The sequence below is a fragment of the Balaenoptera acutorostrata genome, chromosome 14 (genome assembly GCF_949987535.1).
Source record: "Balaenoptera acutorostrata chromosome 14, mBalAcu1.1, whole genome shotgun sequence".
NCBI lineage: Eukaryota > Metazoa > Chordata > Mammalia > Artiodactyla > Balaenopteridae > Balaenoptera > Balaenoptera acutorostrata.
This window is the reverse complement of record NC_080077.1, coordinates 25630163-25644683: the sequence shown is the minus strand read 5'-3', so window position 1 is coordinate 25644683 and position 14521 is coordinate 25630163. Positions and strand designations below refer to the sequence as shown.

The 14521-nt window shown below is 36.3% G+C and overlaps 1 protein-coding gene across 9 annotated transcripts in view; it reads right to left on the bottom strand.

Annotated features, from left to right (window-relative positions):
* Positions 1–14521, bottom strand: part of REPS1 (RALBP1 associated Eps domain containing 1) — an 80004-nt gene that overhangs the window by 6070 nt on the left and 59413 nt on the right. For 3 of the 9 annotated variants that reach the window (XM_057527930.1, XM_057527929.1, XM_057527925.1), the window contains exons 10-16: positions 14403–14483; positions 8790–8877; positions 7904–8005; positions 5724–5796; positions 4284–4402; positions 3374–3456; positions 1031–1216 (exon numbers count right to left, since the gene is read on the bottom strand). In XM_057527930.1, coding sequence (XP_057383913.1) covers positions 1031–1216; positions 3374–3456; positions 4284–4402; positions 5724–5796; positions 7904–8005; positions 8790–8877; positions 14403–14483 — 732 coding nt within the window. The remainder of the gene's footprint in view (positions 1–1030; positions 1217–3373; positions 3457–4283; positions 4403–5723; positions 5797–7903; positions 8006–8789; positions 8878–14402; positions 14484–14521) is intronic. The other 6 variants (XM_057527926.1, XM_057527928.1, XM_057527927.1 and 3 more) reach the window with 6 other exon arrangements.

Here is a 14521-nt window from a genome sequence, read left to right as displayed (position 1 = left end):
GATCATTCTCTACTACTAAAGTGCAGAGAGGGGAGGCAGTAAATCTCTGAGGGGTGGGGGGCGGCTGAGGAGGCAGCACTGTCTGGGAAGTTCTCTGGTTGGGGGAGGGGAAGCATCCGTTCCAGGCGAGTAAGTACCAGTACCCTGTACACACCTGCGCTCCCCTCAGGCCCACCCTGCCCTCCTGGAGGTGCAGCCCATTTCCCTAGTAGCCCCAGGCCAGGCAGAAAGTTGCAGGGTTGAAGAAGTGGCTAGTAGAAAACTTTCCATGGATCAGACCTATAAGAACACTTTGTCTAAATTATGCCAGTCAAACAAGCAGATTTTTGGATGTGTTAGAGAAGATCAGTATAAATTGAAACAATCAGAATGGACTTCAGAATTTCCCTGTTCCCTCCAACTCCACATTTACACTTAGCAAAGACAGGGATCCCTAGAGAAGTTCTTGCTGCTAGAACTAAACGGAGTCTCCCAGAACACTGTCTGCAAAGATTAAATTTTGACATCCTGTAGTCTGTTAAGTCTGTCTAACTAACGTGACTTCCTCTCATACAATCTTCACCAAATCACACAGTCAAATGCTTAGCAGTAAGATGCAACCCCCCATAAAGTGACTTAGTCTCATACAAACTGAGTGTAGCTATGGTAACCATAGCCTCTTATTATACAGAAATGTTCACCAAATCACACGAGATGTTTAGCATTAAGGTGCAACTCCCAGAACAGTGCTTTAGCCAAGACCAGATGGTTGTGTTTGTGTCTTTTCATGTGACAGCTACTCCTCACCCAGATTTTGATTCTTATTAATAAGCATTTTATGCAACCAGCAGGTGTCTGAGGCCAATAAGAAATTGAGAAGCACTGACCTAGGGAATATAAATCCTCTAAAAGAAGCAGCAGCAGATAATTTACTCGCTGATGTCCCTTCTATTATTTGCTCTTTTAGGGGTTCCTCTGTTTAAGGACTGGCTTCTGAGCATGATATGAGAAGATTCCCAGCAGAAAATTAGATAAGCCCTTGAAAACTAACCGGCAAGACCTCTGCATGTTTCTCGGCTTCATCATCTTGTTCTTCATTTACATTTGATGCAGCAAATACTTCAAATTGGCTGAAATCTGCAAAATTTGGTTGTTCTGGTATCTGCTGAGGTGAGGTACTAGTGTGAGTTATTAGGCCATCGGCATCCACTGGGCGATGCACAACGGGACCAGGAGCCTACATGAGGGTTTAGGATAGAGGAACAAACATTTTATTGGTGTTATCAGTGTCAGAGAGTAGCCTTCTTTTTCTCTGAAAATTTATTATAAGGATGCTCTTTTTACTAGCTGAAAATTCAGGGAGGTGAGCTACAGTAACATTTAGCTCTAAAAAACCTTAAGTGAAATGCTAAGACACTAAAAAAATTAAGATGACAAACTTCCAATAAAAAAGATACTTTTACAAAATTCTTATTGCAAAGAAAGGGCATCAAAGGAGAGGGGAAGTTCTGGCCCTAATCTCTGATTCTCCCCATGCATCTGTTTTTTTCTTAATTGGGTTACTGCATAATTGTTCATTCTTTAAAAAAGCTATTTTTTAAAATGTTTCATATGTTTCTAAAAAGATTGTTATTTTTAAAGTGTGAAAACCCGTGCTCTAGCTACTCTCTGACACTCCAGTGCACGTTTCTTCAATTTGTCCTCCACTCCTTTGCCAGATCAAGTCTTCTAAAGTCTTCAATCGAAAGATAAATTTATTGAGTATATACTTTTGGCCAAGCACTATGGATATAATAGTGAATAAACAAGTATGGTCCATCCCCTAATAAAGCTGACAGTCTAGTGCAGGACAAGAGATAAATAAACAAGGGTTTAAGATATCGTGTGAGGAGTTTTATGACAAAGGAAGTACAGGATGCTACAGGAATAAATCTGAAGTCTCTTTAAAAAGTCCCTTTAAAAATTCTCTATATCCTATAAGAAAAATTCCACCTTCTTAGTATGATATAGGAGATGCTCTGCCCCTTTTCCACCTATTTAATTTCCTTTCCCATGACTCTAGTTGTACTGAATTCAATGGTTTTTCCTTGAAGAATATGCCAGGCTTACCTTACACCTCTATGCCATTCTTTCTGGTTGTAATGCCCTCTCCCCAAGAAATACCATTTTATCTTTCAAGTCTCTGCTTAAGTCTAACTTACTTCATTTTACTTGGACCTTTTCAATGTGATCCCTGACTTTACCAGCTAGGAAACCTGTGACAAAGCATTTTATAAATATGTCTACTGCAGCACTTTTATTATAATTGTTGTTTACAGTTCTGTCTTTTGCACTAGACTGGTTCTTGAGTCAAGAGACCAACTCACTGGGTTTCACAGCTTAACCCAGTAAAAGCATTTTTGTTGGCACTTTAGATAAAATAAATACTGGAATATTCAAATTTCAATGTCTTCTATGATTAGGAAACCATCTTTTTAACTGCAAATAAGCATCTTCATTATAAGAATCTAACTCAGAAAAATCAACCAAACTCATTCATGTAAAAGGTAGCCAGTCAGTCACTTAAAACTAAGCTATAGTCCAGAATCTATCTTGGAACATAACAGTTTTATGCAGATGCAAACAACTTCGACCTGGCAGGGGGTGGTGCAGAAGTCGTCTAACACTTCCTTCACTGACGCAGTAACACATCCAGGGAGATGCAGGGAGGTCACTCTGAGTCACTGCTAGATCCAGGACATAACATGGATGCCTCATATCTCCCAATCCATTGCTCTTTCCTCTAAAACCCTCCTTTGTCAAGACATTATCATTTGGTTCACTTCTGAGCTTCTTTCAAAAAATAACTCAAATCATTATTGGAATCCTTATCTTCTAAAATAAGACCTAGCTTCCCTGAATTATTACTATTTTTTTATAAATGTATTTATTTATTTTTGGCTGCGTTGGGTCTTTGTTGCTGCTTTCGGGCTTTCTCTAGTTGCGGCGAGTGGGGGCTACTCTTTGTTGAGGTGCGCAGGCTTCTCACTGCGGTGGCTTCTCGTGTTGCGGAGCACGGGCTCTAGGCACGCAGGCTTCAGTAGTCGTGGCTCCCGGGCTCTAGAGCGCAGGCTCAGTAGTTGTGGCACACGGGCTTAGTTGCTCCACGGCATGTGGGATCTTCCCGGACCGGGGCTCGAACCTGTGTCCCCTGCATTGGCAGGCGGATTCTTAACCACTGCGTCACCAGGGAAGTCCCCTTCCCTGAATTATTAATAAATGCACGTTAAGAATGACAATTATGTAATTCCTGATCTTCAGAATAATTCTAGAATAGAATCAAAGACCTAACAGACAAATTGACTAAGGGGACTATAATAACTGACGCTTAGTAGTGAATACCTAGGAGAATTACCTGTGAGGGCTGTGGTCTTGGAGGCACTGCAGGAGGTTGGGCAACAACTCCAGCCTGTTGCTGTCCTGTGTGAACACACAAGTCTTCTTTTTGTAAATATATAATTACTTTGCTAATAGAACAGACAGGCTGAATGAATGTGATCAAATGATAAAAGATTTCCAATACCAACATATGGTATTGGAAGCCATATATATCTTGTAAAACTGTCTAGATGTGGTCAAACCTCACAGCCTCTTCTCAGACCTCATTTCTCTTGCTCTGCTGCATGAGGCACTTGTCTTGCTCCTCCCTGTTTCCATAACACTATACATTCTTGGTTTTCTTCCCATATTTCTGATTGTTCTTTAGCTATCAAATACGAAGACTTGCAAATTTTCTCTCATTTAACACTTCAGTCTATTAATTCTATGTAAATGATTCTCAAATAATACATCAATCTTCCCTAACCCACAAGTCCAACGGCCTGTTGATTATTTCTCTTTTTTCTCATCATTCCAAACGCATAATATCAAAAAGAGATCATCACCCTCCGTCCTAACTTTTCTATTTCCACCAGCGTGATAACAATACGACCAGTCATATAAAAATTGAAACCTTTGAGTAAGCTATGACTCTTCCTTCTCTTTTGTCGTGTAATTTAAGACCTATTAGCTTTCCCTCCTTGATACCTCCACATCGTTCTTTTAAAATCTCTTGTGGCATCTCTCAGGTTCCCATCATTATCATTTGAACTCAATTTAGGTAGTCATTAATAAAAAAAAATTCCCTCTCATTTGATACTTTTTCAATTCAAAATTTTTCTTCATATAAATATCAAAAAATAAGAGAAAATAAAATATTGTGTATTTTTAGCTTAATATATTTAATGTATTTAATTTAATATATATTATGGTTCTCTAACCCCTACCTGTGGTGACTGAAAAGGTCCGATTCATATCTAAAGATGACGATCTAGAATGAGAGGGCTGAGGCCTTGGAGGGGGAGGTGGTGGTGCAGTGTTATCAGGCGACATTCCTGAATGAGACCTGCAAAATTCGCCCCGTTACAATTGGTCATGCTACTGACATTGGAGCTTTTCTTTTTTCTTCTTAAGCATTCAAACTCAGCTAAGCAGCAAAGGATCTTATTGGTGTGACATTTTCTCCAGAGGACAGACAAGTATTACAATGAATAAACAGTACTGTTTATGATGTGCATTCAACAAGTAGTTATTTAATATAGCAAATAATCTTCTTTATAAAGTATAATTATACATTCAACAAAATTTCAAAAAATTTAAAAGCAAAGTTAGTTATTAACATGAATTCAAGGTAGACTTCTAACCTAGTGTGATGTTTTTCCATTCATTTAAAGATAATATTAGTCTGAAAAGCTATTTTCAAAAAAGAGAAACTCTACTTTCAGATATGGTTAGCTTTCAAGTTATCTAAAGTTTGGTAAGCTGAGGCAGAATGTGGCTCAACTACGTGAGATGTCCATTCCTGTGTTACCACAGGCCCTCTCATTTTAGAGGTGATTATTCATCCTCACGCTCAACCCTCTCTCGAGATTCACTTACTGGCCACCAAAGTCTTCTATGTATTCTGAAGAGTCTCATGGACTTTAGCAATCTGATCCTCACTAATAGGAATAAAAAGTAGACTAAAATCCAAACTGAGAACTCTAAGATATATGAAAAAGCAGCCTTTTGATTGTGTGAGCTCTTCAGAGATTCTATATTACCACTCTCTCCACGTATCCTCCAGGAGTGTGGCAAAAGGCTCTTACAATGCGTGAAAAGCAGGAGAGAAAGATGCTTCTGTCCTGTGCACAGTTCTGAGTGGACGGTGAAGCCCTTGTAGACAGAGCCCTTGCTACCCTCACCCTACCCCACACCTTTTTTTTGTTTGTGCCTGAGAAGTTATATATAATGCAGATCTTCAGGGTGGGTAGGTAGCCCAACACTGGGCTGTGCTTCCAGATGACATTTTAAAACACCGAATTCTTTTGGTACTTGCCCATAAGGCTATGAAAGGAAATCTGCACATTTCTTACTTAAATAGACTCTCACCGATGAGCTACAAAAAGGCCTGTATTCAACCACTACTGCCAAGAAATTATCAGCTCATTTTAAACCTTCCACAGAATACCATGAAGACATAACGGTTCCTTTTGCTTTCCTATTAAAGTTGGAAAGAATCAAAATCATTTCCCTTTTACATAAATCAGTAGGTAACCTAACAGCCTTTAGAGAAGTGAAGAACTGAAGAAGAGAGAAAAATAACTTATACTTGGTTTTAAATAATTTAAAATATTAAAACGTAACAAGATATTTTAATTATGCTTTTTATTGACAGAAACACTAACCTTTGACGAGTTACATTGTTCCCAATCTGTTCTGGATCCGAAGTAAAAGAGTCTGAACTACTGTAACCATCTGCTGATAAATGGGATATATCCTATTTAATAATAATCATTTCTTCACTTTTTACTCTATATGCCGTAAACAAATATAACTGAATTATTGTTTCAAATCAGAAATATTCAAAGATTGGCTAACACGTTAGCATTTCATCATAGTATTACTAACTGTAAAAATTAGATATAAATGAAATAAATCATGGACTATTTACACAACAAAATACTATGCACAGAGAACAAGTTACAATCTAAAAAAGTTATTATTTAATAACAGAAATATTCAAAATAAGTTACATGGAAGGACAGAAAACAGTACATATATTACAGTTTCATTTCATATAAGAATATAACATGCACAGAATTTGAGGATTAAGGTTGACAAGGAATGCTGATCACGGTCACTCATAGAATAGTGAGATTACAAGTAATTTTTATTTTCTTATTTTTATTTATTACATTTCTACAAGTGTGAATAATTTTTGTAATGAAAAAATTCATTTTTAAAGAATAAATTAGAAATATCTTAAGTAAAAAAGCTAACTTAAAGACTGTTAATGTAAAATTTTTAAAAATTTGACAAGGGAATAAAATGTGCTTAGACAATAATAAAATTTATGAAATTAACCAGAGGGCACCAATTTTTCACCTGAGGTAATATCATTTTCAATTTCCTTAAAGTCTTATGAAGGAGAAGAGAATCCCAGAAGCAGACTAAGAGTTGTGAAGCAGTAAAGAAGTTTTAAAATAGAAACTCTAGGGATAATTTGAAGAAATACTACTCATACCTTTCAAGAGTGATAAATTCAAGGGACTGGTTATTTGGTTTAGTTTCATTTCAAAATGTATCCCTTTCCTTTTTCTTGTCAAATCACTGAGAAGTTTACTTAATTGGTACAAGAAGGATGCTAAAATTAACGAATTTCCATTTGGATGTTCTAATAGGCATCTCAAACTTATCATGTCTAAACCTGAACTCCTACTCTCCCCCTGCCACAAACCTTCTCCTACCACAGACTCTGTCAATTCCCAGTTGCTAAGATCCCTTGAACCACCCATGACCCGCCCCCGCCCCCGACCCCTTCACATTCAAGCAAATCCTGTGGTCTTTTCCTACCAAAATCTAACCAGAATCTGACCACTTCTCAGCACTTCTACTGCTACCACCCTAGGCCAAGCCATCATCTTCTCTTGCCTGTATTGTTATAACTGTTTCCTAAAATGGTCTTTCCCTGTTTGAACTCGTGCCTTCTTTTGGCTTATTACCAATACAGCAGCCAGAATGATCCTGCTAAAAAAGGAAGGTCAGATTATGTCACTTCTCTATTCAGAAACCTTCTAAATGGCTTTTCATCTTACTCAGTAAAAGTCAGTCTTACACTGCTCCCCAGTTACTATTCTCCCACTTGCTATCTCTACCTGCCAAATTTACTAACTAGTTCTATTTCGGGCGTTTGCTTGCTGTTCCCAGTAAATAAGGCATCTTCCCTAAACCAGGGCTTCATATTGGCTGTTCCTTGTGCCTTAAACATCCTTCCTTCAGCTATTCACACAGCCCAATTCCTTGTCTCCTTCAAGTTTTAACTCAAATGTTATCTTTTGTAAGGCCTTCTTTGATCACCTTATTTAAAATGTCACTCCCTCTCCCCTTTCACAACTTAATTTTTATCCAGGGTGTTAATTATCTCCTAAGATATGAGTCCTTTTTTTCTGTTACCTCCCCTACAGAATGTAAACTCCAAAAGGGCAAAGATTTTTTTGTTTTACTGCTGAATCCCCAGTGTCTAGAACAGAGCCTGCCACATAGTATTCCATTAACATTGGCTGAATGAATGAATATATACACAATTTCTTGTGAGAGAGAAAGAAAGGAGCTAGTGGGAAAGAGCCAACGTACAAAATCTGGCTAGTTGAGAGGGATGGCAAACAGGAGGCCTGCCTTAAAAGAAGGTTCGGTGGCAATGGGCAACCATTTATTCATACAGAGGGTAGGGTGTTTGAAAGGACTGACTGTTCTCTGCATTATCCAGTGAAGATAATATTAAATGGTTATATATTTGAATTATTCAGACTCTAGGTCCAGACTTAATAAACCTCAAATGGAAGATGTAATTCCATCTTTCACTTACCTACAGTATTTCCAGAAGCAAATTTCACTGATGAATTTATCTTAGTTTCTTCTGAAAGGTCAGATGTTTTCACAAGTAATGGGCTAGTGGGATTAGTATGATCTAGGAGAGAATTAATAGGTAAAAATACAAGATACAGGTATCTGAATTAATAAATTCATAAACCTCAGAGTACAAGACTTTGTTTCAATACTCCGAAGAAGTAGCAAGTAAATCCATGAAATGTAAGACAAAATAATATTTAATAGGACAAACATAAACCTGTTTACATAGAATTTTGTTTTCTGCCACAACAGAAGATACTTTATAATGAAAAAGTCAATCTGCATGTTCATACTTTGTTAATTTTATCCCTGTAGGGCAATTAGTTAAATAAAACACCACACAAATGACTGTAAAATAAGTAATTTATGTTGTTGACTTGCATAGAAAATAAATCTATCTGTGAGAGACCCTAACTAAAACATTTAATCTAAAATGAGGAGAAACTTCAAGAGTTAAAGCAAAATATACTATTTCAAAGACAAAATTCACTTTAACATATACCTCTTCGGTTAAAATTTGAACATACTTTAAATGTACAATTCACAAGAATGATCATAAAAACCCACAGGGTATTAGAAAAGGCACGTTTTCCAAACGTCCTTATTTAAAAATTTTATAAATTAAATTCAGTAATTTGCTTTTAAAACTGTAATATAAATTAAAAAAAAAATACAAGCACACACACACAATACATATATAATTGCAGAAAGTATTATGTTAAAAAATAAGCAATTAACAAAAGAAACCTGAACTCAGAATGATTACCTGTGTATTTTGGTTTGATGCTAATCTAAAATATAATCGACTAAACTAAGATACAACCCAGCAACAGCTTCCTTACCACTGCCAGTTCTTTTAAGTTCCATTTCCTGCATGTGGATTTTGCTTGGAGTCATACGAATGGGAACTGGATGAACAATAGCAGTATCCTACAGACAAATGGGAGGAAATACAGAATTTGTATTAAAAATGCCAAGCAGGTACACTGAAATAACCAAAATTAAAAACACTTCAAAAACTGGTGGACAGAGTTTCTCATGCACACTAAGGCAAGCATGAAAATTAATTTTTTAAATAAAAGTTCCAGAATTATATTAAAAAAAAATCAAGTTTTCTATATATGCCTAATAATCTGATTTGTTTTACAAAAAGTACATTTTAACTTTGAGTGATTAAAGATTTGAGAAAAAATCTGATCTTATAAAAATACAATTCAAGACAATATTCAAAGGCAACGTGTGAAATGATCTGATGAAATTATACAAATCTGAACCTTTGAGGTTAAAAGGAACTATTTCGTGAGAACCCAAAGACTAAGTAACAGATTGAATTCATTTTCACTAAACTGCTCAAAAAATTTGACACTTTTCTTTTTCATATATAAAACAAAGTTAATGAGATGCCTGTCATATTGTAACAGTAGGCATGATACATACTTTCTATAGATTAGTTCTACAGAACTGTTTAAAATTCATGCATAAAACTTCCACAAAGGAACCCATTTTTTTAAGAGTTAGGATAAGTAACACTCCCACTCTAACATTAATACTTTCCTTAAACTTTTTCATGACTATACTACATCTGATAATTCTCAACTTAAGTCATGAGTGGCAAGTCTAGTTAGAGGAGTAAAGGAACTGACAGAATAAACTTCTGAAAAGACTGTAAGGCAATGTATGGCAGCCTCTCCAAAAGGGAAGGAAGAGACAAAGGTGCATCTGGGTAGCCAGATAGGCCTGGCCCTGGGAGCTGAGACGCCCAGGGGAGGAACCAGAACGGGATCAAGCATTTGGCTTAACAGCAACAGACCAGCTGAAAAACATGCCTACGGGAGTTCAGCCCCCTCTACTAGGAGTCAGCTCATATTCTGTATGTGCTGCTGCTAAAGACTGAACTTGAGATCCTTAAATTTCAAATATCTAGTAATGAGTTTAAGTTTATAATTTAGTATGAAGGATAATGACCTTTCAATTTAAGTTGGACACTGTTTTGGTGACAGTATTAACACCACACCTCTGCAAGTTCTAGCATACCATCTCCTGTTTGACAGGTCTCCTTGGCTTATTCGCATAATCTCTAAATTCAACCCATTTATAACAAATGAATTCTTCACTGCAATTATACAGATAAATCCATTTACAGTAATTTCCTGTCCCTACACCACTGAGATTCTGGACAGGGTTATGTACTATTTAATAAACCCGAACTAACATTTCCCCTACAACTCTAAAGTTACAGTTATAAAAGATGAACATAATAGATGGATAAAAGTTTAGATTTCTCACATAAGAATGAGTCATACTCAAGAAATTATTAACAATACACACCCAAGATGCTGTTTGTTATGCTTATGGTTATGAAAAACATGGCTTTAAGAATAACTACTATTTTCTTAACTTACAATTTTAATAGCAGAAATAACTGCTGAGAATCAGAATTTAACATTCTAAGGCAAGATTAAAGGAGAAAGCATGATAGATTCATGCTTATTTCAAACCCAAAGCACACTAAGAAAAAACAAGCAAGGAAAACTTATTAGATGCTTTAACTCATAATATTGATCTAATATGTATTCTGTATGTATGTACATAAAGTCATATTTATAAAATTTGTAGAAGAAATATTAAGTAGCCTTTTCATATACTTCCAGTACAATAAAGGGAAGTCACAATAATGACCCCCCAAAAAGAAAATCATGACTGTTCTATTCATTCTCTAAATAATTTGCATATGTTTCTGTACCAGCGAATCAATTTCCTATTGCATACTTCAGTCATGTAACTAATTGTTGCTACGAGCCTGCAACAGCTTTAATCCAGTGGATCCTGCTACTAGTAGGACAAGGCAATTCCTGGAAGAGCTTTAACACAGATGACCAGGCCCAGCCTCAGAACTAGTGGATCAGAAGCTCGGTTTGTGACTGCGATGTGCAGCAGAATAAAGAGCTTTGACTTTAAGCATTTCAACACCCAAATGAAGAACCATAAATGCCTATAAGTCTCTGAGTCCTGAGCCACAAGATGCCAAAGTAACACTTTCTCTGCTCTAAAATAGCATCCCCATATTTAAAAATAGAGAAAAAAGTAAAGAGACTTGACTGGCAGGCTCTGCTCACTTTCTTCTAACTACTCAAATCACCCAAAGCCTTTAGGAAACCCATTCCTAAACACCCATGGCACACCTGTATCATAGATTTAGGTACTTGATTTCATACATCTTAGTACTTTATTGAATATTCCATTGTGCTCAAATATCTACATTTTCTACTTGGCTTAAATCTTATTATCCTGTCTGTCTGAAACCAGCCCTGCCTACTTTCTATTCCTGTGTCACTTAGTTCAGGTGCTCATCACCTCACTCTCTCTTGAGCCCATCAGCCCTTCACATTGTTGCCTGAATGATCTTCCCCAGCTACCTCTTTGGCGCCCCCAGCTTATCATGGTACTTCTTGTTAGCTCCCAGTGTCTATGAGATTAAGTTCAGAGCCTTGGTCTAGGATACAAAGATCTTCCCAGTCAGGTTTCAACCACATTCTTCAGCCCATCATTCCCCCATACCCGTCTACCCTATTCTCTCACTGCACTGAATCGCTCCTGCTCATGATATTCTGTTTGGAACGCCCTTGTCCACTTCTGCCAATTCAGAGTTTCATCCAAAACTCATCATACAAACATACCCTCTTTTGTGAAAACTTTCCCAAACACACTGGGCTGAGTTAGCCCACAGTTCTCTGCCCACAGTTTTGTTCACAGCTACATATGATAATTATCACAGTCAGCTATATTACAACCATCAGTTTATAATGATTAAGCTGTGGTCTACTTAAGACTGGACTTGTTTTTTGACATCTTGGTATTCCTGGAGAATAACACAGGCACCTGGAAGGGGGCTCCACCAAACCAACTGAGTTGGCTGGGCATAATCAGTGATCAAATGAACTCCCTTTTCATACCCTGAGTGACTCAAACATTCTACAGCACTCAAAATCAGAGATAACTCAGGGCAGAGACTAGTGCGCTGCACTTCTCGTCAGTCTAGAATTTCCTGGTGGAAACAGATTCTACCAGAATAAGCAGTTCAACAAAAGTAATCAAGTTTCTGGAAATGAGATATCAGAAACTCAGTTTCATAACAATTCTGGGAGCCTAATAATTAACCATCTCAGTTTGCATGTGAGGTCACTGCACTGGGTGATGGCTGTCTCTCAGTGCTACAGAGCAGTTTGGAGTCCTTCACAGACAAACTTTATTGAGCAATATCTACTTGTCAAAATTTGGCTTTTAAAAATTATTCCATTAAGTATTTCTGACACTGTAAGGTATGTTAAATTCATATCAGAACTGTAGTGTTCTTTTTCTCCTATGTGAGTCTCTTCTAAACTGAATGGACCTTACTTACTTACTTAAAATCCTTATTTATATAAACCTTGCAAAGGATCATTTGGGAATGTGGCCACAGGCTGTGCTCTGTAGACTGGTAATATGTCAGGTAAGAATTAAATGAAGGTTAAGAAACTCAGACTCTCACTGAAAGCAGGGCAGTGTACTAATTGAAAGTTTATAGTGAGATTATAGTTTGCCAGCGTAAAAGAAAAAAGATGTTTCTAGGTACCAGATTATAAATATTTAAGACTGCCAACTTTATCAAATTTAGAGGTCTAAATTCAAGTTTAAAATGTCAATTAACCATTTAAAATCTTCTTTCCTAGCGCCTCCTGCCATACGAGAAATAACAAAAGAAAGTATTGTGCCATATCATCTAAAACACTAGAGCTGGAATTCACAAATTTGGATATTATTTCCAAGAAGTTACAAGAATATCACTGTTATTAACTCAACTATTTCCCTGCATTTCCTGCCAGTCATGAGTCAATTTATTTTGCCTCCGAGTTCTAGATTTTTATATTTAATGTTCTTTTCTGGCCTGACAAAGATCATAATACTATGAATTATTACTGTGAATATCTCTTAAGGGTTAGAGAATAAAAGAGTCTCTACTGCTACATCCTTCCCTGTAAAATACTTTTATTAAGTACTTTAAATAAAATCAACTCTGTAAGTAGGAGATAGGAATAATATGGAGAAATGAAACACAGAGCTAAAGTAAAACTTTCTTTTAGCTTATAGCACCTGTCACTTCCCAAGAAACTTTAATTACTGCTGCTAATAAGCAGTAAAAATTGTTAAGTGTTGCCTTTTTATTTCTTTCCCATTTTTCAGAGACTAAAAGCAAAGATTAATGTCCTCAAAGTAGTAAGAAAACAGAAGGCCAAAGGCTCAGACAATCTACATATTAATTGGTCCCTGAATAATGAATAGATTATAAAATAGACACTTAAAACACTTCCATACATTATGTTTGAATTCAATATAACAGCATTCTCTGTATTTCAAATAGGTACAAATTCTTTAAAATTATAAAACACACCAAAGAGCCATTAATTTAAAACGTTGAAGATGTACTATTATCTTTAAATGCCACTTCTCCCAAATCCATAATAAATAACAAGACTATTTTAACATTTAATTAATAAATGCTGGCTATCTTTGGTCAGAAACATCTAAAAAGAATGCCTTGTGTCACTTTCTCCAATTCTTTTCACTGAACTCATTTTTAAAAATCCTACCTTTACACTCTTCTTCCCTTCCTACTTACTTCCTCTTTTCTCTTTGAAAGGTACTTATTAGCATGTCCTTCTCTTTATTGGAAAAAATAAAAAATAAAAGAAAAAGCAGGAGTGAACAGTGAGAAGACTGTAACAGCTACAGTACAGAAGTTTTCAAATAACTTGAGGGACAGGTGGGGCTTATATGAAGTTCAATCTATGGGACAGAATTTATTTTTTAAATCAGGATGTGAACTTTGTAGCATTTTCAAAGCAACACAGTGAACCACAGGAAGACAAGACAGAGCCTCCTCTGCACAATGGGAATCTTTGACCAACAACACTATTGTTTTGCTGAACTTGATTCTCTTGTAACAGGACTCAACATACTAATTAAGTCAAAGCTGTACCATCTGGACTGTTAAAATAAAAGATGACACTGCATATTTACATACATAGCACATGTTACATGATGTGTAAGCATACAAATAAAATAGTATTTACTGTCATTACACTGAAATAAGCAGTATATGTTTAAATAAAACATACACTCAATTAGCAAATGAAAACAAGGTCAACTAAATCAACTGTCACAAAATGCTCCTTTAGACACATGTACCGGATTTTAAAAACATAGATTTCTCTCATTAAAATAACTAGAAAATACAAAGAATGGTTAAAAAAAAAAAAAAGTTCTTTCCACCATTAAACACACAAAAATTGAAAAGCCTGCCACCATTTCCCTCTAAGCACTCCACTGAATCATGCAGATCAGCTAAAAACCATAATGAATGAAAATTTGGGTTAATAAAATTAATTTCAAACAAGCAAGCTAAGTGATTGACTTACAGGATCAGCTGGTGCAATGTTAGAATCAAATTGGGTCAGAGTTTGTGAGCTTGAAGAGCGTTCACTAAATGTCTCCCACTGCTGAACAGACAGAGGAGAGACAAGTCAGCATGATGAGA